General features: G+C 42.6%; 3 protein-coding genes across 11 annotated transcripts in view; 2 read left to right on the top strand and 1 right to left on the bottom strand.

The window, feature by feature from the left end:
• slc20a2 (solute carrier family 20 member 2) overlaps positions 1-4,942 on the top strand; it is a 49,837-nt gene extending 44,895 nt beyond the window's left edge. For all 6 annotated transcript variants that reach the window (XM_086206643.1, XM_086206638.1, XM_086206641.1 and 3 more), the window contains exon 11: positions 56-4,942. In XM_086206643.1, coding sequence (XP_086062769.1) covers positions 56-220 — 165 coding nt within the window. In that variant the 3' untranslated portion in view covers positions 221-4,942. The remainder of the gene's footprint in view (positions 1-55) is intronic.
• A 1,235-nt stretch (positions 4,943-6,177) lies between these two features.
• Positions 6,178-17,678, bottom strand: LOC147260184 (E3 ubiquitin-protein ligase KCMF1-like). The gene is made up of 7 exons (XM_086206637.1): positions 17,515-17,678; positions 15,480-15,647; positions 13,050-13,189; positions 11,117-11,218; positions 9,950-10,130; positions 8,896-9,214; positions 6,178-8,121 (listed from the first exon to the last, which is right to left on the bottom strand). Exons 1-7 carry the CDS (start codon positions 17,528-17,530, stop codon positions 7,794-7,796), a joined length of 1,254 nt encoding a protein of 417 aa, XP_086062763.1. The 5' UTR covers positions 17,531-17,678; the 3' UTR covers positions 6,178-7,793.
• Positions 17,679-21,006: 3,328 nt separating this feature from the next.
• Positions 21,007-26,419, top strand: lipg (lipase, endothelial). 4 transcript variants are annotated; one of them, XM_086206633.1, is made up of 11 exons: positions 21,014-21,140; positions 21,239-21,290; positions 22,269-22,459; positions 22,711-22,890; positions 23,727-23,838; positions 23,923-24,141; positions 24,237-24,479; positions 24,701-24,821; positions 25,164-25,391; positions 25,477-25,581; positions 25,685-26,419. In XM_086206633.1, the coding sequence occupies exons 3-11, from the start codon at positions 22,337-22,339 to the stop codon at positions 25,698-25,700; spliced, it is 1,347 nt and encodes a 448-aa protein (XP_086062759.1). In that variant the 5' UTR covers positions 21,014-21,140; positions 21,239-21,290; positions 22,269-22,336; the 3' UTR covers positions 25,701-26,419. The 4 variants fall into 4 exon arrangements, with proteins under 4 accessions (XP_086062758.1, XP_086062759.1, XP_086062760.1 ...); XM_086206632.1 differs by having other exon boundaries at positions 21,007-21,290; XM_086206634.1 differs by lacking the exons at positions 21,014-21,140; positions 21,239-21,290 and adding an exon at positions 21,569-21,697.
• The last annotated feature ends 1,435 nt before the right edge of the window (positions 26,420-27,854 follow it).

The following is a 27,854-nucleotide window of genomic DNA, read 5'->3' as shown; positions in this document are numbered from 1 at the left end:
TGTTCTGTTCTGCGACTGATCGTTTCCTTCTCGTCCTTCCCGGCGTCCGCCTCAGGTGGGCTCAGTTGTAGCCGTGGGATGGATCCGGTCCAGGAAAGGAGTGGACTGGCGCCTCTTCAGGAACATCTTCCTGGCCTGGTTTGTCACCGTACCCGTGGCTGGCCTGTTCAGTGCTGCCGTCATGGCCCTGTTCGTCTACGGCGTCCTGCCCTACGTGTGAGGGCCCACAACTGGAGGAGAAAAGAGTCAGAGAGAAGGAGAGAGAGAGAGAGAGAGAGAGAGGGATGAAAATCATAGCTTGGGTGTTTAAGGGGACGGGGTGCAGGTGAAGGAGAAGGTGATGGAGAGAAAAGAAGGGCAAGAGTGACGGGGGAGGTAGCTGCTGCAGAGCTCTCCAGATGGACTGGTTGTACTCTGGATGTGAGGAGGGTTGGTTCACTCGCTCTACCACTCATTTGATCGGTTTTTACTTACCTACTTACTCTACTTTTGGGTTGCATAAGAACGTATTCACTGTACTTTTCAATCTGCTGTTTGAAAAAAAAAAAAAAAAAGAGGAAGATCCTGGCTACCGGGGAGACAGTGGCAGTCCTTTTATTTTTATTTTCTTTTTTAAAGATGAATTTTAAAGAGTTAAAACAGCACACAACTTAAAAAAAATACCAGCACAGGTGAGCCAACGAACATGCTATGCTACAACTATATTCTGCCAGTTAGCACTGTTGGTTAAGTGCTTATAATTCCTCAAATGACAGACAAATAATGTACATATTATCGTATTGGATTTCGTGGGAGTTGTTGTATTGCGGCTTGCTTTGGAAACAAACTAACAAACAAAAAGAACCAAGGAAAAAAAAAATGTGCGTGTGGTCAACCAACCCGTCCATCATCTCACTTTTAGCCAGGTACAACTGGGGCCAGTGGGAGGAAGGATGCCCCAGAGAGGAAGAGGAGGGGTGGTGGAGGGAGGGTGGGGTAATGATGGTGGTGGTGGTGGTGGGACTGTCACTCTGCTTTTTTTTTTTTTTTTTTTTTTTTTTTAGTTTTCACCTGATACCATAAAAACCTGATTTGCTAAAGAGTTGATATTTGTCCAGAGCTCTTGTATGTTTGTATGGATCTCATATTTTTAAAATGATGTATTATACTGTAATTTGTATTGTAAATACTGTCCTTAAAGAGTTTTGGGGGGTGGGAGGATATGATGTTTTTTTTTTTTATTTTAAATGTCGCTAAAAGGGGGCTCTGCACCTTGTCATGATGTCATGTTTCATCCGGGAGGCTCAGATGATCACATTAACACTAACAAGCTGCCGTTTTGTCTGAGAAATAGCATTTCAATTGGATGTAAACAAATAATACTTCATCGTGCTGGTCCCTCTAATTTGAATGCATCAGTCCCCTCCTTGTTGAGGGGTGGGTTTTTTTGGGGGGGGTAGGGGGCAATCGTCAAAAAAGGTGTCTTTTTTTGAAGAGAAGCACCATGCCAAAGTAAAACTGCAATCGTGTCGCCATATCAGCCTGCCAACTTTAATATAGAAGTGCACTCGGAAACCCAGATTTTCGCCAAGGTCCGTGTTAACCGCCCCCCCGAAATGTCATGGGCTCTTCCACCTCGGCCCATCCTGCAACCCTTGTTAAAAATCAGCTTTGCATAATTCAGCTGACGGACACAGAAAAATGAGAAATCTACCGAGCATTAATACGGCCTCTTCACACATCTTCCATCAGTTTGCCTTTGTTTTCATACATGGAGCTGAAACCACTGGAGTCCCTTCCTGTTATCAGAGGCTCGCCTGCCAATGAGTTTTACTGTCCACGCTCAGGTCGGGTCGCCCTGCCTGCCTCATAGCTCTCGTGTGACTAAGTCTCACTAAGCCTCATCGCCATATCAAACAGCAGCTATCATGTTATATCAAAAAAAAATCCTGTATTATATCTCATCAGTTATGCAGAGGTGAGGGGATGCAACACCCCACCCCCACCCCCACCCCACCCCAGCCACATGTGTAGCTCTCTAACGTGGGCTGAGTCCATTGATCACCTATGTTGGGGTCAAGCTGAGGGTCAGACTGAATATAAAAACTTAAGATCATTATGTATGAATGAGATGGTATGAGGGGGACGGGGGGGGGGGCAAAGTAGTACTGATCATCACCAGCTTTTTAACAAGGTCATTTGACCTCGAGAAGAACAAAGTCTAAAACCTTTTTTATTTTAACAATGCCAGGTGTTGCAAGTTCTTTTTTTTCCCCTTTTTTTTTGGTTCTTGTGGTGTTTCCTTTTTTTCTTCTTCTCATGAACAAAAATCTATGCTTAAGTAGCCACTTGCCTTGTAACATTGTGTTTTATTTTGTGCAGATACAGTAAATAATTAAGTACTGTGGTGTTTACATTGTAACCATATTGTAGAGTATCTCAAAAAAAAAAGTTGCCTAATGATGCCAATGAAAGAGAAACTATTAACCCCCAAATTTTAAGTGCAAGTAAAGGTTTTAGAAAATAAAAAAAAAACCTGAAGTGTCTAGAGAGAGAGTGAGAGAAGACAAGCGAAAGTGCGAGTGCTGACTTGTGTCATGGTAGTAGTGCTAATCACGATCCCCGTCACTTTACACTGCTACAAAGAGTTCCAGACTACATGTGTATGAGTGCAATTCACTAATGAAGAGAATAACCAGAGAAATTTCATCAAGACTATATATTTTTCTACCATATCTGAGTTTTAACCTGGGTGAGCTTCCAGACACTTTAGAGGACACACTGGGGTATAGTGGGGGGGTCTCGACTCAGTCCCTCCACGCCTCCACTGTGTCCCTCTAACATGTAGATTGCCGTGTCGGTTGCCAATAGATCAGAATTTTTAAGAAGTTCCATTTTTATTTTTTTGAATTTTTAGATGAAAACACTTTGTAATTTTGTTTCCCTACTGCTTTAACGGTGAGCTGTGGGAGCAGGGCCGCGTCCTGCTAAAACTAGGTCACCGCTCACCGATGATGAAATCTAGAAGCAAAATCTCTGTAGGTGATAAAACTTAATGACTGGACTGTGAGGACATTCGTTTCCTTGTCTTGGCAGGTAATCACTCTTGAAGCTCATACATTTTCATCTGCTGTGGGTTACACGGAGGGCTGCACAGAGCAGGGTGGGGGCGTCTAAGCCTGGCAGACACGCTGACGGGTTGCGCGTCACAAATCGGATGAAACATTTCAATGAGAAGCGATTAAGTAACAGTTTATTTCACATAAGAAGTGCCAGCTGACTAATTTGCATTTATTGTTTTTATTACATTGAGTGTCGTAATGTAAGAAACTGATGTCACTTAAAGAGCAATAACAAGAGCTACAGGTCACCAGACCGAGCGCGACATAGCAAATGTGTTTGAAATGCTTATAATTTCAGCTTTTCATTGGTCTGAGGAAAGATTTCGTGGTTAACTTCTTTGACAAGTCTCCTCGTGATTGCTTGAACAGTGCGACTTGTCCGTCGTCCTCGTGTAGCTATTAAAACAACTACAACTCCCATGAGTCTTTGCTAGAAGTTCAAAACATTCGTTTGTCAAATATTTTACGATGAATATCTCATCCTTTTGATTTAGTAATGTTTTGGGGGGGGGGGGAACATTCATTCGTGAGATTTGGGGTTCCATTGGTAAATGGACCTTTGCCAACCAGCAAATGTGACATCACCAGTTTGTAGTGCACCACCAGCCTCTGCAGCCCCCTTCTGTAACTCATGCCACCATTTTTGTTTTTACATGCATTCTCAGCCCTGATAGGCCAAAAGGGATGCACTGCTCAAGATGGGGAGTGGAAGTGACAGTCGCCCTCTAGTGACAGTAAAAACTCTCCTCTGATGATCTATTGGCTAAACGTTAATCGCCTCTTATGTACCCTCTAGGTAGAAGTACCTTTGGTATTAGTAGCAGTTTGATTAAAACAATAATTTGACTATAAATCAAATCTGTATTTGAATTCTAGTATACATATATTTTTTTAAATGTGGATTTTTGCACAGACAAATATGACATCCCCTTAAATCACAGTGGACATACCAAAGTATAAATAGGTGGCATAACAGGAATATGTTCCTGTCAGAAACGAATAAAAAAACGGATTTAAAAAAATCTGCATGACATGAGCCGAATCTTGTGTATTTATATGATCGGAATCATTTGCTACTTAAAGTAACCGATGCACATTATTCCAGATAATTCCAGCAACTCTGGAGATGTGTCTTTATTGCCACTAGTGGGCGTGGTCGAACACTTGCCCCTCCCCATAGAGAGATGCAGCAGTTTAGACCAGTGCTTTTTAGCTGACCAGTAGCGGTGTAATGCCACTGAGGGAGTTATTACGCTTCTATTAACTGTTTCATAAGGTTTTCGTAGAGACGCTAGAGAAACGGAATGTGCCATTTTCTTCTCCCTGAATGTGCAATACAAGCTGTTTCTTGTGAGGGTGCAACTACATTTACTCTGTAGTCATGTAGCTCCACCTGCCCCGGTGTAATAGCGCCCTCTGCTGTGTGTGTGCGTGCGTGTGTGGCTGTGTGCGTGTGGTACAGCCACCGTCTCACAGAGGCGGAGGGGCATCAGTTCAGACCTTCATCTGGATGTGATGTGCCGTCTCTAGTTCTCTGGTCTGTTTAGTGATAGAATGTGCTCCTTGGCTGGCCTGCAGGCTTTGCAGCTCTATGTTGTCTTTTTACTGTTAACTGCTATTTAAGTGTCCGGTCCTTCAAACGTAGGAATAAATAAATAAATAGATGAATTTAAAAAAAAAAAAAAATCAAAAGAAAACTGTAGCCTGCTTCTACAAAAATCTTAAAAGCTCTTCTGATTTGCATATATCGTACTGTAATGTTTTATTTAAGATTTTAGTGGAAAAAAAATGTCTGCATTTAAACTAAATTATGGGAATTAAAATTACAAAGAATACCTACATTTCACTGAGTTGTGTGTCTTATTTCAAACTGGTGTGTGTGTGAGGTGGACTAATTATGACTGAATTAAACCGGAAACTCCTTTTTTTAATTTAATGGTTTTCTCTCATCTTTTTAATGTCAGCTTCTGCTCAGTTTACATGCATTTGGTTCCCCGTAGCAACCAACCCCTGAAGAATCTCTAAATCTGAGCAGGCTGCTGCTGTTTGAGCTCAGATAATAATTCAGTGACTGGGCACCGGTCGCTAGAAGAGTTCCCAGCACAGTGGCTGCCTGTACTGGCTTTAATTTAAAAAGTCTCTACAGTAACGCTGAAAAATGCTGGTTTGACACAGTTCCCACTTCACTGGATAATGGTTTCCATTTCTTGTTGGTTGAATCAGTAACCAACATGAAGTGGAAACCATTGACTCCCCACAGTCAGAGGTCTGCAGAGAATCGGGAACACGGGCGTCCGCATGTATGACACATGATTTCTGTACATGTGACCTTGACGTCCCACCTAATGGAGACAGACAGCCAGCTGAGGGGAGAGTGGATCCTGCAGACCAGGAAACAGCATGGAGGTCCACCTCTCACCAGCTGGATGTGTAGGCTTTATCACTATTAAAATTACAAGAGATTTCCACATTGTCATTCCCTTGACTGCTCATAACCTCAGATTAGTTTCAGCTGATGCAAGTTTGAACTAAAGTTGAGGATTTCGCGTTTTTCCCCTCCTCCAGATGTTTTTTGGAAGCCAAAATACGGGCAGCAGGATCGACGACAGCAGCCAGAACTCTTTCAGCAGTCAGTGTATTTGATTATTAATCCTGTGAGTCGAACAGTGATAACAGTAAAACAAAGATATCAGCTAAACATTATAGTAATAAAAACAAGATGCATGTATCGATGTAGTGTAGCGAGAACATCTGGTTGTGATTCGGAATCCTTAAGTCACATGACCTTGACGCCAATGAGAAAAGAAAATTATTTTGGAAGGATATGGAAAAATGTTTTTACACTAAAATATGCAGAAATGTTTTTTTTTTTAAAGAGGTGTCTGTTACAGTTCAGATCGAGCTGGCACTGCTGTGGAGTCCTTGAGGTCACATGATTTTGTTTTGCAGTTCAATTTTCATGCAAAATATCAGGGAAATGTGTCTTACCCTGCCTGGGTCACATGATTTGGAGGCTATTGGGGAAAAAAAAACAATCTTGCAGTAAAATATTTGTAGAGACGGACTGGTCAGGAACTCACATTTCCAAGTCAAAAATTTAATTTGCAACACATAAAAATAACACAAAAATAAAGTAAAAAGAGGCGTGTTGGATTTCTTGTGCGCGGTTTAATATCAGGTGGTTCTGGCTTCAGCTTTACGTGAAACACTGTAGCAACTTAAAACATTTGGGCTGATTAAAACAATTTCAATTTGATCCTGGATGGCCGTCCTACTGCATTCAACAGCTAATGCCACATTTATCTGACGTGAATGTGACCCAACCTGCCAGATACTGAATGTTCCCCAGAAAGCCGACAGAGAGAATAAAAAACACCAAGCAGAGAGTGGGATTGGGTTAGTTCATTTCCATCCAAAACATTTTATTGTCCTCCGAACTGAAAGGTTTACCCTGTAATTTGACTTGTTCACCAAGCCAAAACATACATTGCATTTCCTCAGGTAGCAGTGGAGGCATACAAAGATCTTTTTTTTTTTTTTCCTTTTTTTTGACCGAGAGAAATTAATGGAAAGAGCATACAGGATTCTTTCTCTCCTTCAAGTCACATGATGAGTAATCTTTGCATTCATGAGTAATGGAGAGAGGATTCGTTTCTGATCATGGGAAACTTGAGAATGTAGCATCTGGTTCTTCCAAAAATAAAAGAAAAATCAGAGGGAAAAAGAAAAAAGACAACAACCATCTGACAGCAGGGTTGTGTTTCTTCTGGGTCATTAAAAACCCAAAAATAATGGTCACACTGAAGAGATTGTTTACCTCCGAGTTGTGAATCGCTTTGATGTGGAGCATCTGTAGTGTACACAAATGGACACCGGATATGCAATTCAAAACCAAAGTGCCCACAGTCGATATAAAGCAAGGTCACATGACCCAAAAACAGGTGATGTCACACAAAGGGGAGGGGGAAGGTTGAGACTGGACATGAATTAACCGAATGCAGCCTTCAGTCTGTGTGTGTGTGTGTGTGTGTGTGAGTGTGTGTGGTGCAGAGTTGCCATCGATGAGACAGTCAGCACCGTTTAGTTTACAGTTGCTCAGGTGTTTAAAAGAAGAAAAACCTCCCCGTCTGGTGACTGTGCAGTTAAAAATGGGCACATGGTGTTTTTAAGTTCATGCTTAAGTTGTGGTAAACCATCCAAGCACTTCTTTAATTAATAACTATAAATACACAGCAGCGTTTTTTTTTTTTTAACCAAAGAGGTTCCTGTCTGCCTCCTCTCCCTGGGTGAGTGTGTGTGTGATGTGTGTTTGACTCTTAAAACAGCTAACTACGCTTTTGCTCATCTGCTAGAGGAAACACGAGTTATGTGGAATTGATTATCAACTTTCATATAGATTTTTTTTCTATAATATATTTATATAGTTATTTTTCTTTCTCTCACGCACCCACAACGCTTGCTTGCTTTTCACATTCTCTCGTCTCACTATTTTTATTCAATGTACACAACGTAATGAACACGGGGGTTTGAGTGGGGAGCGACAGAGCTGAAATGACAATCACTGAGAAAAAAAAAAAGAATAAAACAAAGCCAAAAAGAACTGCAGTCTTTTTTGTCATCCATTGCCAGTTGGACTGACGCGACAGCCAGCCAGTTACAATGGTGCTCTGAGGGGAGGGAGTGGCTATGTCATCAAAGGGACGGTGCCGGGGGCTCTTTCTTCGTTGGTGCTGTTTTAGTCGTGGTTTTCGTCGTCTTAGTAGCCGGGGTCGTCTCCTTGAGATTGAGGTTCTCCAGTGCCACGTCCAAGGTCATGACCTCAACACAGCCCATAGCCTCGAAGTCAGCGAAATTCCGCAACAAGTTGTGACAGTCGTCCTCATCTTCTGAGGAGGAGGCCGAGGCGTCCTCGTCGGGCAGCAGTGTGGACAGCAGCAGCTCTGTCACAAAAAGGCTCCGGTCGGCCCACTGGGCCTCGCACACCTGACGTTCTGCCTCAGAGAGCCGCGGTTCGCTCAGCCTGCAGGAGAACAGCGGATCAACAGTGAGGACAAGCTGAGGAGAGGAAGGATGGTTGGCAGTTTTTTAGGGGAGCTTTTCAGCAGGCTGGCCAGGAACTTAAGGGATTATAAAATTTAAACACCCTGACTTGTGATTAACTCCAAGCCTTAAAATCATCATATCCAATTAAATGCGTGTATGTGACAGAACACATGCATACTTTATTTTATGTGTGTGTTTTTATTTTAGTTTGTTAATGTCAGAGTACCCTAAATATGACAGCGCACAGCTTTGGGACACAGGTAACTGTACAGTTACACTGCTTAAATAAAAAGGACAACATCTTTGCCAGGAACTGCGATCCCTGCAGGGGAAAATCTAATTTTGACATGCAGTTTGTTGCCATCAGCAGAAATGACTTTTGTCATTCACAGATGTTTTGTCGTGAGTGTGCAACTCCTACTTGCAGCAGCAATATAAAGCTACAACTTAGCTTAACATGAAACTAGAACTGGGGGGCGAACTATTGGCCTGGCTGAGTCCAAAGGTTTCGGTGTCTACCTGTGAGCACTTGTGGCACTGAACCTCAAGTGGGATCACATGGAGGATTGCGTGCCAGATTATTGTTGGCCAGGTGACGTTGACCATCACACCGACAGAACCTGCTGATTAACTCTTTGCAGTTGTTCTGCTAGCTAGCAGCTGGCTTCAGATTCATCAGAACATGCATAAACATTTCCAAAAATCTTGACAAACATTATGAAAATGGATGAGAAAAAAAAAAAGGTCAAACCTGCTGAGTAGAAACTGGGAGCTATGTGCATTGTGCTGTGTGTTTGGCTCAGATGGACCCGGGTTGGGACTGGGGTTGGTATTGTGGTTGGTGTTAGGGTTGGGGTTTGCGGCAGCTGAATTGGTATTGAGGATTGCGTTGGCGCGACCGCCGCCCCGCGTTGCATTACGGGCCGTCTCCAGCTGCTGCCGTGCCGCCTGAGCCTGCTGTCGCTCCAACTGAAGTTGCATCTGAAGCTGCTGGAGCTGCGAGGCAGAGGGACCCGAGCTGAGCTGGCCGCCCGCTGAACGCCGCACGCCTGACAACTGGGACAAAAGTTCTGGAAGATAAAGCCAAGGATGTGATGTCACAACCTGCTGCAGATGTCTCGTGGATGTTAACTCAGAATCAGCACCATCTTCACACCATCAATAAAGCATCCCTGTTACTTTCAGCCATTCAGGAAAGCAGTGCACCAGTTTGGTGTAGTTTCATGAAAACACTGATTGAAACTGTTGTTTATTGCTCTGTACCACTAAAAAAACCAAAGCCAGAACTGGAAAACAGCAGGACTGAAGCTCAGACTTTGACTAACAAGTCAGTGACAGAGCCTCAGCAGTGGCTTGTTAGGCAAAAATCGGACCAGTTGGACCAACATCCCTGTAGGTGTAAAAGGTCATTAGAGGGAGGAGGAAGCAGTGGTGGGTGATCTGGACCCTCATTATAGCACAGCTGGAGCTGGTGTAGTAAATAACAATGCAGAACCAGCTTGGAACTGGGAACAAGATGAACAGAATTGCCACAGCAACAACACTGCCCACGCATGACTTTGATATCAGTATCTGGGGACTCAAGCCTGAAATGCCAGATTTCTATGAGGACAACAAACGTGAAAAAGATCAGATCTAATTGAGTCGTGGCCGTGTGATACTAAATATTACCTTAAAAAATATACCAAACGTTTACTGCCTGATTGTACTAATAAGAGTTTTCATCAGGCTGCAAAGCTTCTTCTCTTCCTTTATTTTCTGCACAGCTTCATCATAGCCGTGGTCTCTTGTGTACTGAGACTGACCTGCTATAGGGTCCATCGCCTCTCTGCTGTAGTTGGAGCTCTGTGAGGAGCTCTGACTAGTTGAGAGCCCCCCGGTGGTGCTGCTGGTGAAGTGCATGTTAGACCTACGGGCACGAGGACCTCCAAGCCCGCGCCCAGGGTGAAACATCCTCCTCACATGCCGCACGCCACTGGACTCGTCGTGAAGCTTGCTGTTAAGGGAAAGGTCTGACAGAGGTGCATCCACTGGCAAAGATGTTTCAGACTGTGTGTGTGTTGTTGTTGTTTTTTAAACTGGCACACAAGATTATCAGACGATCCTACCACTTCAGCAGGTACTTGATGAACAAAAGAAAGATGAAGGCATGTAAATACACACACACTGTTATGTGACTGGTAGGCTGTGAAACTAAACGCACCTTCTGGGATACATACAGTTGTTTGAGTCTTGAACCCAAAATCAAGACTCAAACAACTGTATGTATCCCAGCAGGGCAATACTTCAACGTGCGTCTCTGCCTCTGTACCATTGTCTAACAGGACTGTTTGGTCCTTTCATATCACGATGAACACGCCGGCTACGCTCACCAGCTATTCTTGTACAGTATGTGATGCCGAGCATGAAATGCACTTGTTCCATCTCCTACTACATCTGGCCATGGTTGTTTTCTCCACGGCACTTAATTCAGAGTGCTTCATGAACAGCCAGTCAGACTGCAGTCGAGCTCTCAGGGAATCATTCAGCTGGTTGAAGAGCGGATGCTCACAAGCCAACACTCGCCACTAAATTGATGTGGTGTTCAACGCCAATGACTGCATGCATCTGCGGGGAAGCCCAATATAATGAAATTAACTAATCTGATGTTACCCTTATGTCTTAATCAGATGGCATGGCTATTACGCAACATTAGATTGAAAAAAAAAACCAAAACAAACTAAAACTGCTCCAACAACGCTACAAAGTCTCTCTTTCTGCCGTCAACCATGTCTTCACCAGCTCATCGTGTTCGAGAGCCTGTCGGCTGCTGCCTGGTTGTCTCTACCTTCAGGAGGCGCAAACATCTGAATCACTTCACACAGAAATCTCCCTCAGCTCTTCTACCCATGCTGTCTGACTGGCGCTAAACGTGTTCCAACCAGCTCCTGCTGGTATTCGCAGAGGTCAAACTACTAATCTGAAAAGGATATCAAGTCTCTGGGAGCTCTGTGTTCAAGTGTGAGATGAGCAGCAAAGTCATCCGTCACATGATTCGGGTCGCCACCTGGCAGTGCTGCACATATGGGGCAGATCTGTGAGGGAAGGAGATGAAGGTCAATATCAGCACACTTCGCTGGACATTCAACATTCGCCAGCTGATCTTCACGCTAGTCAACATCAAACCTCTGAGACGTGACGCTATAGTCAGGAAAATAAGTAATATTTACCAATTAAGAACAACAACCCAGGGGCAGTAGGAATGAATTTATAATAAAATATTTCATTATTTCAAAAGAGCATTTTCGTCAATGTTCATACTGTTCATCACTTTCACCCAGTGACATCACCCACTCATTCATTCAAAGGTACTGGAGCCTTGATGATTTGGGATATTTTTTCTACGGTTGCTGGGGGGAAGCTGCCAATAAGAGGTTAGTGAGAACATTTCTTCATCTGCCCCACAGATGAGCTGCACTGTTGTGAAATCAATCAGAGGGCAAATAACCACTGAGACCAGGATGCAGTGATCTGATTACTATCAGAGATTTTGGTGCGGGTGATGGTAGGTTAAGTAGACGCAATTCAAAATTATTGTGTGTCCATGTCAACTGAGTGCCCAAATGTGACATTACAAAAACAAAAAACAAAAAAAAAGCATCTGGATTTGATTGGTTCTTGAATTCAAAATTGATGAATGTAAGAATGAACTTGCAGTGTTAATTTAGTCAAACCAAGGGTGTGAGGGTAACAGTGAGGTGCTGTTACCGGGAGGCTCGCAGAAATAATCACCTCTATTATAATTTCCATGTAGAGCCTGATGCCTGCTCTCGCTGCAGCTCAGTTGCTAACAAGAGTCATAAACTCAGACTTACATCATTGATGACATCATTACTAACACCCAGACCAACCTCCAAAGTATTGCCAGTAAACCCCCCGCCCCATCACAGTCAGCACTTATCTGATGATCTCAATTAGTGTATACACATCAGCTGACGAGGAGGCAGAATGGATTTTGAGAGAATGGAAATTCATTAAATTATTAAAAAAAGAATTAAAGATCATCTAACCAATTTATGGAAGAAAGGCCAATAAAGAGCAAGAAGAGGTGTGATGGAAAGAAAGCGACCACACATGCGGGCACCCACGGGAGCAGACACGACAAGGGAAACTGGCTCAGCTTTTCTCGTGTCGCTTTGTTTTAAATGAATTTTAGTATTTTTGTTTATCGGTAATTGTGTGGAGTTACATTGCAAAATGATTTTTATAGACGATCCCGCAATCTGAAATATTTTGAAGGGAAAAAAAAAAAAAAGATTTTTGGGTGTTGGACTGTGCGGGTGAAAACACGCTGAATTGATTTCGTCTTCCCAGCCACTAAATGACAAACATTTATAAGGATTTGTCCCTTTACCGTCTCCCAACTGCAGAATGCTTTGAGTTTAATACTCCAATCTGTGAAGTTGCATTTGAATTTAACATTTCAAACGATGACGACATCAAGACAAAGATAAAATATGATGTGCAACACTAGAAACCACAAAGCTAAAAATAAATGTTTTTGTAAAAATGTAACACAATAGCTGCATTGTTATGATAAGTATGTCTCAGTAAATTCAGCAGTTCAAAGCAATGTGTTCTTTCTAGCCATCCAAAGAGAAACAGTGACCATTTATAAATAGTGCCCCACAGTCTACCTGCCATCACTGGCTTTTGAGTTTTTCTCCACAGATTCAGGAGCTGACATCAAGAACGGGGCTGGACAGTGACAATGTCAGGCACCACGGTCCATCTGTGGTACTACACAACACTTTCAAACCCTGCATTAATTCATTCTGAACTCCAGGATATTCTGACTAATTTGATACTCAGACATGGGCAAACATCCTGTGAAAGTTTTCGTGGATGGCGGCGTGTCAAACCTACCACTTCTGTGGAAGTCTCTGTATGCTCTGCAGCCACGTGCTCCTGCAGGGAAATCTCTGTGTAGCCCATCCTGCCACAGTAGGGACAAGTGAAGGCCTGGGGCTGCTCCACTGAGAAGGCCTCGCCACCGTAATACAGGTCTGGAAGAAGTGGATGACATGAAAGTCAATGTCAATTGCGGGTCCTTCTAAGGTGTTCCATCTCTATCACGTCCCAATGTTATCATCTGTGTCAGAATCACAGTTCTGTATGAAGTCTGCCATGAATCCATTGAAGGAAATGCACAAAGCTTAAGGTAAATTTCCTTTGCTAAGTTTAAACGAACCATAAATATCATGTTTAAACTCATCTGGAAAACTTAAACTAGTGAACGAAAAGTGTTCCCGGACTACAAGCGCAACATTGGCATCACCATATAAAGTTGTTGTGAACATCTTAGCTAATAAGACCTCTCACACACCCACCAGGAGTGGAACCACAATGCCCTTCATTTAGTTTCACATCTATACTTGCTCTGTTTTGGTCTCCCCTGACCCGCTGACTCTAGAGCAGCTGGTCAAAGTGTGAGCTTGAGCCTCAGGATGTCCCGCTGTGCAGGAGCTGATGCAAATATAATCAGGGAGGATGGAAAGGAGTTTAAAGATGAGAATTAGAGGGGGAAACAGCTAATGATATACTGCAATAAATGGTGATGAAAATTAAACAAACTGACCCAAATGAACTCAATTTGTATTGTACACAAGATACAACTAGTCTACTGTAGGTACTTAATCCTAGTATCTGACCAGAGACCTGGTCATAGAACCAGAAAGTGGAGAGATTATTGCACAAATAACAAAGGAGAAGATTCAACTGTAGATGCTATGCAGGCCCTTTTAAACTTTTCCACTCACTCACCCAGTGACCACAAAGAGGACAGTGTCCTGTAGAAGATTACTGCAATTTTTAAGTTAACTTTATCAAGAAAACACAAAGCAGCAACTGAAGCATGAACCTGCAGTGGAGTATTAATGTTACAAGTTGTTAGACTGTAGTTGGACTGCTAGTCGCTTGTTTATCTAGTAACGAGTTAGCAGTCACCCAACCAGCGCCCTGCCAAAAAGGGCTGCCCACTCTCACGCCCTACGTCAGTATCCACGGAGAAATAAGACTTATCAAAAAACAAACGTGACAGAATACAGACAGACAAATGAGAGCAGCAGCGTCTTTTCCTCCCTGCACATGCAGGTATGAGTGAGTTACTATGGCAACAGGAACGCTCCTGAGTCATTTTGAAACTCTCTTGATTCCTAATGTAAGATTTTGTTTGGTTGTACACCTGCAAAATCACAAATATTACAGCATATCTCACACAAGAGTCCTTTGCAGGCAGTGTAACTGATTTACTTCTAATCACTGCAAGTGTAAATAAAAAATTTGATGACTGATTATCTTGTGATTAACATCCTGTTTTTTTTACCCTAAAAAGCCCTGGCGCAGTTTTAAATTAAGTATATCAATCAACACTCCCGTTTTATTAAAGGTCGGAGGCTTGACGTCAGTTTACTTGCTGTCTGCCAACTTTTGGGGAAATGAAGAGGAGAACAACCCTAATACAGGGACAGCGAACAGAACAACGTAACAATAAAATACAATCATGATCATCACATTGAGATTTATTTAAACACCGAAACACATTCCTTGTTGTCTGTGATCCACTTTCAGCTTTTTACCAATACAGGCATTCTGGCCTGATATAGCATTGTTGTAGCGTCATGAAGCCGACATTCTGCAGCAATGGAAAAATGTATATACTCCACATTCTAATTCCTCTGCTGCTCAACACTCAACACAGTCGATAACACACCAAAGGCACAGTTGACCATAATCTAAAAGTCACGAAATGTTAAGTGTGTATATTACATACATTTCCATCCCTGGTTGTGCACGCCACTGCTGCACCTTTTCAGACAGAGCGAAGCCCACAAACCCAGTATTATTCTCTCTTATACTCCTAAAAGCTGCCTGGGTAGAGTCAATCACTGCTGAGCCCTACGGGAGCAGCCTTACTGTCTGAAAGCAAATACCAGCGAAAAGATAACACAACAGTTTCACTTGCAGGAGCTTATTAAAGCCAGTGAAGGGAGGTTGCCAAATACTGTCAGTACTAGTGCTTTATTATGACATGCAAGAAAAGCAAGATCTTCTTGCTTTAAAGCTCCGTTTGTGTCTTTTTGTTCAGTTTGTGACTGAGATCTTTTTCTTTTTTTTGCTATTGTAAAACTAAAGGTTAGTGCTAAAGGTCGGTGGAGAGTACTTCGATCAAAAATACTACACAATACTCACTAGGAACTATCTGAGTATCAGAGAATATCTTCCTGATGATACTGAATGACAGATGACTCATAACCTCATGAATATTAAATCGAGCGATAAATTGATTCTACTTACCAAAATCAACTCGGGTCAATATACACTGCATGGGATGCTCTGTGGTATGTCTGGTTGTGGTTGCACCACTCTCATAGCACGATGCACACAGATCGTAGTCATAGCAGATTAAACATTTGTATCGTCGACCTCTGAAGTTGCCTTTTAAACATGCATCACAGCTTACGCCTGAGGGAGGAAAGATAGGACAGGGCATGAAAAAGAGATGAGATGAAATGAAGTGTTAAATCTTGAGGTTATCTTACACTGGTTCATACACTGAGCATATGTTCTGACTTGGGTACAACAGATTCAAAAATGCGGTGTGTCATCAAATGTCAGCTTCCTGTGTTTATTTTGACCAAATCATCGAACAAACAAACAAACTGACTCATTTTTTTGTCCTGTTGGTTTTTGCTGTGCATTACTTGCAATGTTCGGATCGGGATCTCTTGCATCTACTCTGATCACTTCACAGACGTCCATTCTTGTTTATTTATAGTGTAATATCAGCAACAACTTGTCGGCAAGATAACAGCAAATTCCATGGAGTTTGCCACTTTCCTTCAAGACTCAAACTTTAAATGTCCCAATTCGTTTTCTGTTTTTCACTTAGCTGTCCATGATTTGCCGAGGTTGTGTGACAGAGTCGGGTTCGATCTGTGTGAATTCTAATTTTGGGGACATTTAAACCAATAATAAGGTATTACTGAGGAAAACACACAAATAGAACACCCAAATAACAGAGCATCACAATTAGCAGCCTAAAAACACCCATTAAACATTGCTTTCTTCATGCAGGCCCTCAAGATTTTCACATTAAATATGTCTCAGTATTTCCATTTCTTGAGCGGCCATTGATTTGTATATCAAGTGCCTGATGCTGTCCACCCCTTGCAGAAACCTCTTCTTCAAGGGTAGCCATAGGATTGCCTGAACCATTCGGTATTTAAAGAAATAACTTCCCCTAGCATGATGCAACTGCACGTGTCACATTGAGTAAACATGTCCAAGTCCTGGTAATTCTTGATTGACTTGGACAGTCGTGAAGTCTCAATGTATCGTATGTCACCAGGCTGCCTAAACTCACTCATATCTCCATTCATAGCTAGCAAGCTGTTAAAGCTCAGTGTCAACCCGATCCTGTTCAGAAGCGGCTGACGAGTAGCTGCAGCAGCAACTTTGGTGCCAGTAACATCCATAATCGCGTCATTGTTACATCTCACAACTAAATAACTTGGTGAACGCAGGACGTCAAGTTTACAACAACACCGGCATGGAAATAAAGGGCCGCTCAAGGCCTGACTAACCTTCGTTAATGCCTAACCATTTAACAAATAAACCAACTAGAGTTAGCTATATTAGCAGACATGCTAGTCAGGTGTGGCTAACTCAACTTAAAACAAGACTGTGAGAGTAAGCGAGTCCGTGTAATGGAAGCTGACATCAACTTGACAATGGCAACCAACTTCAAGCCCAACAAGGTTGGCCGCAAGGACGAGGTGAATGTTAGTTTGCTAAATGTTAGCTCGCAAAACTGGAATTTACAGGCCAACTTTAACCAGGAGGAAAGCTAAAACTAGCTAACGATGCCTTAACAATCTAACGGCAGCTGAGACTCGCTGCTCTCCAATGATGCCCCTTCTCGGCACTCCCCCTTCCCACCTAGCTTGTTAACGTTAACCTACATAACCAGGCAACAGTTAGCTACGAGCTCGCTGCCGTAATAGCCCACTTAGCCCAGGCTGAATAGCTTCTTCCGCTTATATTTAAGCGTTGTTTTGGTCAGCTAACAGCTTACAGTGAGTGTTGTACATTCACTGTCACATACAAATCACCTGCACAGATCGTCACTGTTCACATTTTGTAGTCGCCATAATGCGTTCCCAACAAATTACAGTGCAGCCTTCCTGCTAATACTAGCCAACGTTAGCTAGGATGGGTTGCAAAATAAGACATTCTCGGCTAGCTAACGCTAGCTAGCGGTGCCTTGCCAACGTGTTTTATTTTTCACAGCCCGTCAGGCTCACTCTCCTGTTTTGAAGTGTATTCTTACCTTCATGACGTGACATCCTACGAATACTAAAGCAGCCCCTTGCTCGGGCTCCCTGGCGTTCAATACAAAATAATATTAGTGAAGAGAGGAGAAGCCGGGGCTGGCTGGCTGTCCCTGGCCTCTTCCCTCATGAAGGATCCGGTGCGCCCCCCTCCGCCTCCTGCTGTGTCACTGCTCCAAACATCGTCTATCTGTCCACACGGGGGGGCTGTTGCCAAACTTTTAATGCTCATACTGCTCGAGTCGGTGTCACAAAGGACACCCCAAAACAATTTAAGTTATTATGATAGTAATGAAAATACGTTACGTACCAGTTTATCTTTTTGCGCATAAACAAATAAGCAAACACCTCGGTTCATGTAGGAGTTTCCTGACATAATTATTCTGGAACAGTTAAATATAATACAAAAAGTCATGCTGTCATTTTTACTGACAACAGTAAAATTTCAAAATAATTTTAACAGAGGTGAGTTAAACTCAGAGCACAAGGGATAGTCTGGAAAGCGCTAATTTACACACATGCAAAAGCAAGCCATGGTTATTCAAATAACAAACAAATGCAAACTTTTAAATATGTCACATCAACTCTACTTTTCAAATAAATGCAACATTTATGCTTGTCCAAACTGAATCCGAAGTGCTCACAAAAAATTCCTCACTTTGACATTACATATTTTGCTCCAGGCAGACATGGTCTTGAGATAATTCCTGAATTGTCATGATGTGACATTAACTTAAAACAGGATATATGATTGTGTTAAGGAATAAGTGAGAAATACCATACCAGTATTGGTATGAAATCTTAAATGTTACATCATTTTTAAATGGAAGAGCAAAGCGATAAATAATGAGGGTTAAGACTTGCATGTGACTGTACAAAAATGTTTCAAAATATGTACGAGAGAACCGAGTTCTCTACTACTACTGAGTAAATGTATAATTTTGCACAAATAAATGTTTTATATGCCCCTTCCTGCTGACACTTCTGACCTGATTTTGCTTCATGTCTCACACTTGAAGTGAGGTGATAGGAGATAAAGCCACACTCTCTGCGCTTTCTTTCCATTGAACAGCTAGGGCAGGTCTTCTTGGGTGTTTTCAGGTTTCACAGTGCCTCATTGTTGCTTCTATCCAGGCAGACCTTGTTGGGCTAAAAATCATGACAAGTCAGCACAACTTGAATTCAAACTGGTACTCAGACTGTCCAGCTGGTGGATGGAAAAAATAACAATAATAAATGTGAAAGGTCTTTAAACCCTGACATAAATGAAAGTGCCAATGTCTGACATCAGTCCATCAGACCAGAAAAGAGCTTTCTATTTCAATGTACCTTACATTCTGGGAAGTCCTTTTTTGTTTTGCTCCTTTTCTCAAGAACTACATTTGCGTCAATCCGACATTAAGATAAAGAGCAGCAACTAAAAGGAAGGGATGGTTTTCAATTTAAACGACAGCGCACTCTATTTAGCTTGAAGTATGTCAGTCTCAAAGAGAACCAGTGATTTGGCGCTACACAAATAAAATTGACTTGACAAGAACCAAGCTGTGGGAACAATAAACATGAGCAAAGATGTGTGTGTTTTTTTTGTTGTGTTGTGTTTTTTTATTATTACTTTAATCATGTGCATTCATGATAGTTCACATCATGGTCTCTGAATTCCAATTTGTCTTCCTTTTGCTCTGGGTTCTGGTAGGTTCTTCAAATCGGACCATCTCCAAATTAGGTATCGGATATGATGAACCAACCAATGGTCTTTTTACCACCGCCCCCCCCCCCACCCCCTACCCCCCTCATTAATAGAATAACCAAATTAATCAGTATTGTTTCAGTTGGGCTCTCATTCATAATCACAGAAGGAGGTAACCTATATGGGGAAGTAAAAGACTGATTAACTGAATCATTTGCATCCTTGGCAAAATCTCGCTTCATGTCCAGCAACATCCAGCACAGCCGATATGGAGGTATCGCTTTCACGCCATTTAATATTTGATTTGGCCACTTGAAAGTTTCCCTTTGCACCCCACGCTACATTACATTGCATCATCCGATCATTTGAACTGTAGTGCCCTCTTGAGATGTGAAATCATGCACTATCTCCTTCTCATGCATACGGCTATTTATACCTACATGTGGACTTGACCCCGGTGCTAAAAATAGGGGGAGCTATTTTAGCTGCTCCTAAGGTACAGTACTACTTTCATCGCTTGAAAAAAAGAGATATTAATCTCATTCATGCATAATTTCCAGTCTCTGACGTCTCAGCCACAATAGAGCATGAGAGAGATCTGATTGATTTGCGCTGATGTACTGTAGGTCTTCGTTTTCTTATATTTTCAGTCCAAGTTGTTGCTCCTACTCATTTTTCCTCATGAATACAGTTTTCAGCATCATATACTGTAAGTCATGCACCACCATCTTTAGCCTTTGTATACATAACATCACACATTTTCCAGTGCTGTTACACACATACAGCTGTCATTTTTATTTATTATTCAGAATAAACCGACGATCTTCTATTTATTTCTCAATTGTTCCTGCATTCCCGTCCAATGCAAAGCATTTAAAGAAAGATTTTAGTCAAATTTAAATGGAATCCATTGTTGAGAGACTTACAATGATTGAATCTTTAAGGGTTTAGGGTTGATCCACATGAGGAAACGCTCACATGGTAGATCGTTAGAGAGGATGTGAGGAAACTACGTCACTGACCCGGTGCACATTTGAACCACCAGGGTGACTTTGTAGTCAGACAAGTATAGATTGAAGGTACCAGGGTCTGCAGGGGTGGCAGGTGACACATCCTGCTGGTGAGCGGTGTATGTACACAAAACAGTGGTGTTATTGTAGCCGAGACCTTTGCGTGAGTGCGTCCATTCTTCGCCTCATCAATTGAAATGTGTCGGTGCGCTAAGCTGATGGTCTGGCAGAGCGCCAAGAAGAGGGAACGATGCTTTGAGGAGGGGGGGGGGGGGGGGGTGTTAGGGGAGCCGCGCCATCCCCCCACACTGGTCGAAACCTTTTAAATATTCCCATGAAAGCGCAGAGGGATGTTGGGTTCCCACGTATGACAATGAGCGAAGGGAGATAATTTCATGTCTTATATTAGAAAAACGGAACCGTTCGCTCGCTTCACCTCCCTGTCGGCGCCGCTCTCGGGTTCTTCTTTTTCATTTTTATAAAGAATTTTGCTCTGCAACAAATATACGAGCTGCGTGACCTTCATACCAACCCTGAAGCCGCTTTATGGCAGCTTGCGTCAGTAACACACACACACACACACACACACACACACACACACACACACACACGCACACACGCACACACACACACACACACAAGGGTTAAACGCGCAACGTGAGAAGCCACTACGACTTCATTCACTTCACTTTGCCACGCCTTTCAACGTAAACAAATGGGGGCTTGACCAATAAGATCCGCGATAGATCAGCCGATGATCAGATGACTGAAAGGGGGAAACTATTTAAAACTCTAATGAGACACTTGATGCAAGTTAATACATTTCTTGAGCGGCGCTTTCACGAGAGCGCACCGTAACGCACCACCGGCTCTCTTGGTCTTTGTCACCACTGGATCTAAAGCTCATCTCAGTGCCAACAGCCCCATAGTAACACATTTTCTCATCACAGGAAGCTTTTAATTTCACACCTCGCCTGTGGCTGAGAAATGAATCATAAAGATCTTTTACTGTGGATTTTCCTTCAGTGTGCTGCTGCACTCCTCTTGTCTGCTCTTGGAGAAAACGCTGCTTTTGAAGGTAAGAAATAGCATTGTGTCGATTGTTCGTCTTTTTTTTCCCTCTACAGACAAAAAGAAGTCACAACATTACCACACATGCAAACATAAAGCAGGGTAAATTGCTCTTATCAATATTTTATTGAGATATAAAATGAGCCGCTTTATTTTTATTTGTTTATTTATTCATTTTTGGTGAGGCTGTTCGTTAAGTAACATGTCAGAGCAAGTGTGGCGGAATGAGTGAGCCAGAAAAACGGGGATGGATTTGAAAGTCAAGAGACTGCGACGTGTCCTTTTTGGGAGAGTAGACTTGGAAGCGGAGGACGCACAACGCCACGTCTGAACTATTTGGAAAGATATTCTGCTGAATCCGCGTTTTGCTACGCACCGGACTCTTAACTAGTAAACCCAGCTGGAGTCATTTAGGTTCGTGTGGCTCCAAACCAAAGGGTGTTGAGTTCATCAGTTAAACTCGCATCAGGCGTTCGCTTTTCCGCTTTTCGCCGCAGGATTCGGGCTGATTTTAATACGTTTGTGTCAAGAAAAAAGACCGTATATCGGCAAAAAAAAAAAAAAAAATCGATGCACTGACAGAATGAAAATCTCTACTGGCGAAACTTTACAGTCAGCATCCTTTTTTAAATGAATTTAAAACGCTTCTTGCATCAGCCTAAGTCTTTAATTGTAGGTCTGCCGTTTTAGCTGCAGGGCTAAGAGCAGAGTGTGTCTTAGGAGATATAATTATACAAGCTCTGGTTGCAGCTGTGTGAACGCATGAAATAAAAGAAGAGCGGGGTGGCGGTGACATGTTGGCGCACACACGGCAGCAGATGTTTGCTGCAAGGAAGATGATTGGCCTCTCAACTGCTCTGATTCCTTGAACATGATTGGTTGGATGGTTTACTCGATTGTGTTTTAGAAATGAATTCAATTGTGGTCACCTTTTTCCACTGATAAAGCCAGTGTGGTGACTTTTTTTCTTTCTTTGCTCTCTCAGCTGCAGACATCGGATTGGATGAACTGCCAACAGACAGCACGGCCCTTGATGGAATTGTTAAATACAACATGAGGAAGAGCTTCGATCTGGACCAGGAGGGCTGCTATCTGCAGGCTGGCAACAAGGACTGCCTGGAGGAATGTGGCTTCAACGCTACCGCCAAGACCATCTTCATCATCCACGGCTGGACGGTACATAGAACTAATCATTGCTAAAATATGTATTGTGGATAATCTTTAAGATGACCAGATGTACTTGCACCTTACCTCTCACTATCTGCAACTTGACTGAGCACAGTGAAGGGAGCTTGTGTGTTGTCTCTCTATCCAGAATGCTTTGATTGTTGGAATGTATCAGGTGAATGTGAGAAAACTGCAGTGTGGGAGGTCACCGGGTTAATGTGTTGAAGCTGAATGGATGAGACGTTGTCTCTGGTCCTCAGATGAGTGGGATGTTTGAAAGCTGGATGAAGAAACTGGTCGCTGCGGTGATGCTGCGTGAGCGCGAGGCCAACGTGGTGGTCGTTGATTGGATATCCATGGCTCAGCAGCTCTACCCTGATGCAGTCAACCACACTCAAAATGTTGGCCTTGATATTGCTGCCATGATCAACTGGCTTAAGGTTTGTACTGTTGTTTTAATTAGGGCCTGAGCCAGAAGGAACTTCTGGTTTCTTCTTCTTCATTTACTGCAAGTAAATAAAAAATAATGCAAATACAACTTCCTGCAATCTCATAAATACCAGCCAAGCCATCCCCTGATGTAGTTTTGTTTTTAAGGCTTGCTGCCCACAGTACATAGGGTGGCTCTATTTGGAGCTCCATGAATTCTTTAGTTTGAGAATGTCTTTTAGCCTACAGATGATTGATGGTGTGGCGTGTGATCTGTGCCATCTTGGCAGCTTGTAACAGAAAATAGCAGCTAAGTACCTGCAAATCCATAAAACTTTGGCTCCCCTTCTACTTTTCCATTGGAATGATTGAAATGATCATAGCCTTCTGGGCATGATTGAGCTGTCACGCATTTGCAGAAGTAAAATAAGGTCTGTTAAGTGGTCTAATTCTAGTAGTCTTGCATGTTTGCCACAAACCACTTGATATTTTGCACCCTCGTGCCCTCAAATGCCCGCTGATCTCAACAGGGATCTGTTTAGCACCACTGCTGCAGAACCCTCCCAAATTTGGATCAGTACATGAATGGTAAAGTGAGGAGATTTAGGCATCCTGCCATGTAGTTGTAAAGAGACAAAGAGGGCTTCATGAGGACAAACTGAGACAGATGGTGGAGGCGCTGTAGCATGACGAGAACTGTTAGTAGATCTAACCCCGTTAACAGAATAGGGCTCGATTACGGGCATGACTGATCATCTCTGGCAAAAGTCCAGCTTTGCTTCTGGATTGATTTGTGTTCACTGTAGCCCCTACTGATTAACCTTTTTTTATTTCTTCCTCTCTGCAGGATGAACAGCAGTTGCCTCTGGAGAATGTGCACCTGATCGGCTACAGTTTAGGTGCTCATGTAGCAGGCTACGCAGGAACCTTTGTACAAGGGTCCATCGGCAGAATCACCGGTATGTCAAGTTGAACAGGAAGCTACACAAACTTCTAAAAGTTGGCGCTCTTCAATGTAGCCTGATCTGTGTTACCTCTAATAGGTCTAGACCCAGCAGGGCCAATGTTTGAGGGTGTAGATGAGCAGAAACGCCTCTCTCCAGATGATGCTGACTTTGTGGACGTGCTTCACACCTACACTAGAGAAGCCTTAGGTGTGAGCATTGGCATCCAACAGCCAATAGGGGACATTGACATCTACCCCAATGGAGGTGACGTGCAGCCTGGCTGTGCCCTGGGTGATGTTCTGGCGATGGCTGGAAGTAAGTTCCCCACGTGTGTGTGTGTGTGTGTGTTTGTTTGTTTGTTTGTTTGTTTGTTTGTGTCTATAACGTATGTAATTCCTAAATATCTTCAGATTTCATGGAGGTAATGAAGTGCGAACACGAGCGAGCTGTGCACCTGTTCATCGACTCCCTGATGAACAAGGACCACGTGAGCTTTGCCTTCCAGTGCACCGGCCCGGATCGCTTTAAGAAGGGTATTTGCCTCAGCTGCCGCAAAAACCGCTGCAACAACATCGGCTACAATGCCAGGAAGATGCGCAAGAGACGTAACAGTAAAATGTACCTGAAGACACGAGCTGACACTCCCTTTGGAGGTGAGCCACGTTATGTTTTATTTGATCTTTTACTGCTTTAGCGTGGGTGTGCGAGATCTATAATAAGACTGATAGACAAACGTACCTGACCGCATTTTATTGTCACCTCTTATCTTTGACCTCTTACATTTAACGTGTTGTCATCTCACGTTTGCCAGTGTAAGCGACTACTCTCAACACCAACATGGCATCAAACATTAACTCTCCTTTTGTTTTTCCAGGCTACCACTACCAGATGAAGATGCATGTCTTCAACAGGAAACAGTTTGACAACGCAGATCCCACTTTCCATGTCAAGTTGTTCGGTGCCCATAATGATACAGGAAGCATATTTGTTGACGTGTAAGTACAAAATAAAAGTTTCTTCTAGCAAACCTATAGGATGGCGGTGCATAGAACCATTATGGTACCACCGATTGTGCTACAAGCTTGGTAGCTAAACATCTGGAACTATCTGGGCTTAAACCTTGTCTGTGCTTCATACGAAGTGCTGTCACATTGTGGATTTATGTAGAAAAGCTCCACTTCAAAACATTCAGGTCAAGCTTCAGAAGTTGCTAATGCTAATTTAACTTCACAGCTTTAGACAAAAAAGCAAAACATGGCAATATATCTGCTTTAAACCACCTGGAACATCCATCTTTGGTCATCTGACTCAACTATATTTTCATCTTCTTTGTTCAGCCATGACGACACAGTTGGTCTGAACCTGACCAACACCTTCTTGGTGTTTACCGAGCAGGAAATCGGTGACCTCCTGAAGATCCATCTGAGCTGGGAAGGACCATCTGAATCCTGGAGCTCCGTCTGGAAGAACATCAAAAAGACATTTTGGTCTTGGAATGCAAAACCTCCCAAACCTGTGCTGGAAGTTCGGCGCATTCGTGTGAAGGCTGGAGAAACGCAGAAGAAGTAAGTGAGGCGCAGATGAGTGGCCATAACACTAATATGTTAGATTATGAATATTGTCATTGAACATACATTTTTCACATCACAGGTTTACCTTCTGTGCCCAAGACTCTTCAAAAACTGAAATTTCTCCAGGTGACACGATAGCTTTTGTGAAATGTCGTGATGGCTGGGAAGTGAAACCAAGAAAAAGGTATGAAAGCAATCTTCTTTAAACAATTATGCATGTAATCTACAGTAAATAAACAAGTAGCTGTTCCATGGAATATTTACTAAATACAATTTCTGATCTACAGAATGGCATCGAAATGACTCAGCAACTAATGCACCATCACCATGGGGACCCAACATGGCTAAATGAGAAGCACTACCTTCTCTTTGTCTGAGCACTTTTCATTGGAGGATGGCTGGATGAGCACACGGTGGGAGAGGCTTCTGGTCTCTTACTCTTTAATGCACCTGGATGGTTTCAATTGGTTCCTGGAAGCGGGGACTCTGGGTCTGTCAAGAGCCCAGAGTTTGGAGGTTAGGGCAGTCTTACATGGTTTAAGATTGCCTGAGGCGTAACGGACTGTTCCTTTTTTGAATGGACTAGTGAAGTAGAACCTGTCAGTGGACATTCACCAGCAATTGTAGTCGCTGTACTGTATATTTTTAAATATTTTTTTATTTATAAAAAAAATGGAAGCACTGCAAGACCAATGTTATTTATCAGAGCACATCCCATAATTAAGCATATGTTGAATGGCTTTCTCCTAGATGCAGTACTGTCTGTGTGTGTGTGTGTGTGTGTGTGTGTGTGTATGATAATGTGTGGGTGTTGTCCGTGTTTGTCGTGACCAATAAGTGTGCCTTTCTGCTGAGTGAGATTACTGATACACTGTATAACTGAAGGAGATGGCGGATCTAGTTGCACATGATCTTTTGCTCTGTGCGTATTGTGTTACTGTAAGCAGCTTATTTTGTGGGGTTGTGTATGTATATAATGTAAATAACTCTGGAAAAATAAATTCACATGTTATTTCTAGTAATTTTTTTTATTTGCATCAATTTCACTTGATATAGACTTCACAATGGCACCAGAGCTAGAAAATATAAATATGCACCAACACCGCCTGAAAATATCATCCACAATGCCTCTTTTAAATTACTAGAAAATTATGTTTATTTATTCATACATGTGTGTGTGTATATAAAATGCAAGTAAACATGCTTAAAATTAAGAACTCTTTCAGTCCCACTTTTCCCTCCCCTGGCAGGTAGATATTTCGCTACAGAATCCTTTCACACGGGTCCTAAAATGCCTTGTATTATAGCATTTCATCATAACTTCAGCAACGCTACATGACATCATGTTCCTTTTTTGTTTTCTTTCCCTCTTCCTCTCTGCTTTACATCATAAAAGTAGCCAAATACTTTTATTTCATATACATTTAAGTGCATTGCAATTCGTGCATTTTAGTGAAAACACTTCATTGCAAGTCAAGTCAATTTTATTTGTATCGCGCCGAATTACCACAAAAGTTATCTCACGACACTTTACAAGTAGAGCGAGCACATCCTGCACAGGGGTGACGAAAACCTTCCTTTTGACAGGTAGGAATGTCGAGCAGACCCAGGCTCAATGGTAATGGACGTCTGCTTTGACCGGTTGGGGGGGGAAAGGGAGCAGGAGAGCAGGGCAAAGACAAAGACAGATATACAGAAGGAAAGAGAGGGACAGGGATATGGAGGGAGAGAAAATGGCAGACTGGGACGTGAACATGCTGGAAGGAGAAAGATGGGAAAGAAAGACAGAGGAACAACAAACTATAACAACCATCTGTCCATTTTCTGTACCGCTTATCCGTTAAGGATCGCAAGGGGGCTTGCAAGCGGAGGGATACAAAAGATGTGCAGCGTTTCCAATCAACAGGCATGGCTGGACAAATTCAAGGTTATAATATATGACTATTCACAAAGTGTTAAGCTAAGTCATAACTCTAATATTTTGCTATACATTGCTTTTCCTGACGAAATATCTCTAAGGTTTAAATGGTAACGTTTTAATCAGTCACAAGAGGAAGTGTTTTCTTCCGCATCTAATTGCTCCACAGTGTTCCAGGCTTGTACACATCATTGGTTGCATTGTGAAAGGTTGGGAAACTGAAGTTAATGTTGAAATAAGCAGTGGGTGACGTCAGCTTTAATGCTACCAGTTTGCTGGGCACCACCAGCGTCCTCATGAATCAGAAGTACAGACAGCACTGAGCTGTTTCACCACTTATCATGTGTGGACAGGTTAAGAGGAGCAGTAGGAAGAGAGGATTACGTTTGATGTTTGTGTGTGTTGTGCTTTTGAGCGTACAAGTGAGGGTGTGTTGCGCTGTCACATTTCCCACCCATGCCCATGTGTGTACTTGCTCAACTGGTGAGGGACTTGAGTATAAAGAAATTATTTCATTGATTATTTCTGTCATAGATTTA

This window comes from Aulostomus chinensis, chromosome 6 (assembly GCF_037954235.1).
Source record: "Aulostomus chinensis isolate RoL2024-O1b breed Wild chromosome 6, RoL_Achi_v1.0, whole genome shotgun sequence".
Taxonomy (NCBI): Eukaryota; Metazoa; Chordata; class Actinopteri; order Syngnathiformes; family Aulostomidae; genus Aulostomus; species Aulostomus chinensis.
This window is presented reverse-complemented; position numbering and strand designations above follow the sequence as displayed.

Coding starts and splice junctions, on each gene's coding strand:
- lipg (XM_086206632.1), top strand. CDS start 21,200: ATGAATCATAAAGATCTTTTACTGTGGATTTTCCTTCAGTGTGCTGCT. Junction 21,291..22,268: donor AGAAAACGCTGCTTTTGAAG/GTAAGAAATAGC, acceptor TTGCTCTCTCAG/CTGCAGACATCGGATTGGAT. Junction 23,839..23,922: donor GTCCATCGGCAGAATCACCG/GTATGTCAAGTT, acceptor TACCTCTAATAG/GTCTAGACCCAGCAGGGCCA.
- LOC147260184 (XM_086206637.1), bottom strand. Junction 13,190..15,479: donor ATTGACCCGAGTTGATTTTG/GTAAGTAGAATC, acceptor CACTTCTTCCAG/ACCTGTATTACGGTGGCGAG. Junction 11,219..13,049: donor CAGAGACTTCCACAGAAGTG/GTAGGTTTGACA, acceptor CTTCCCTCACAG/ATCTGCCCCATATGTGCAGC.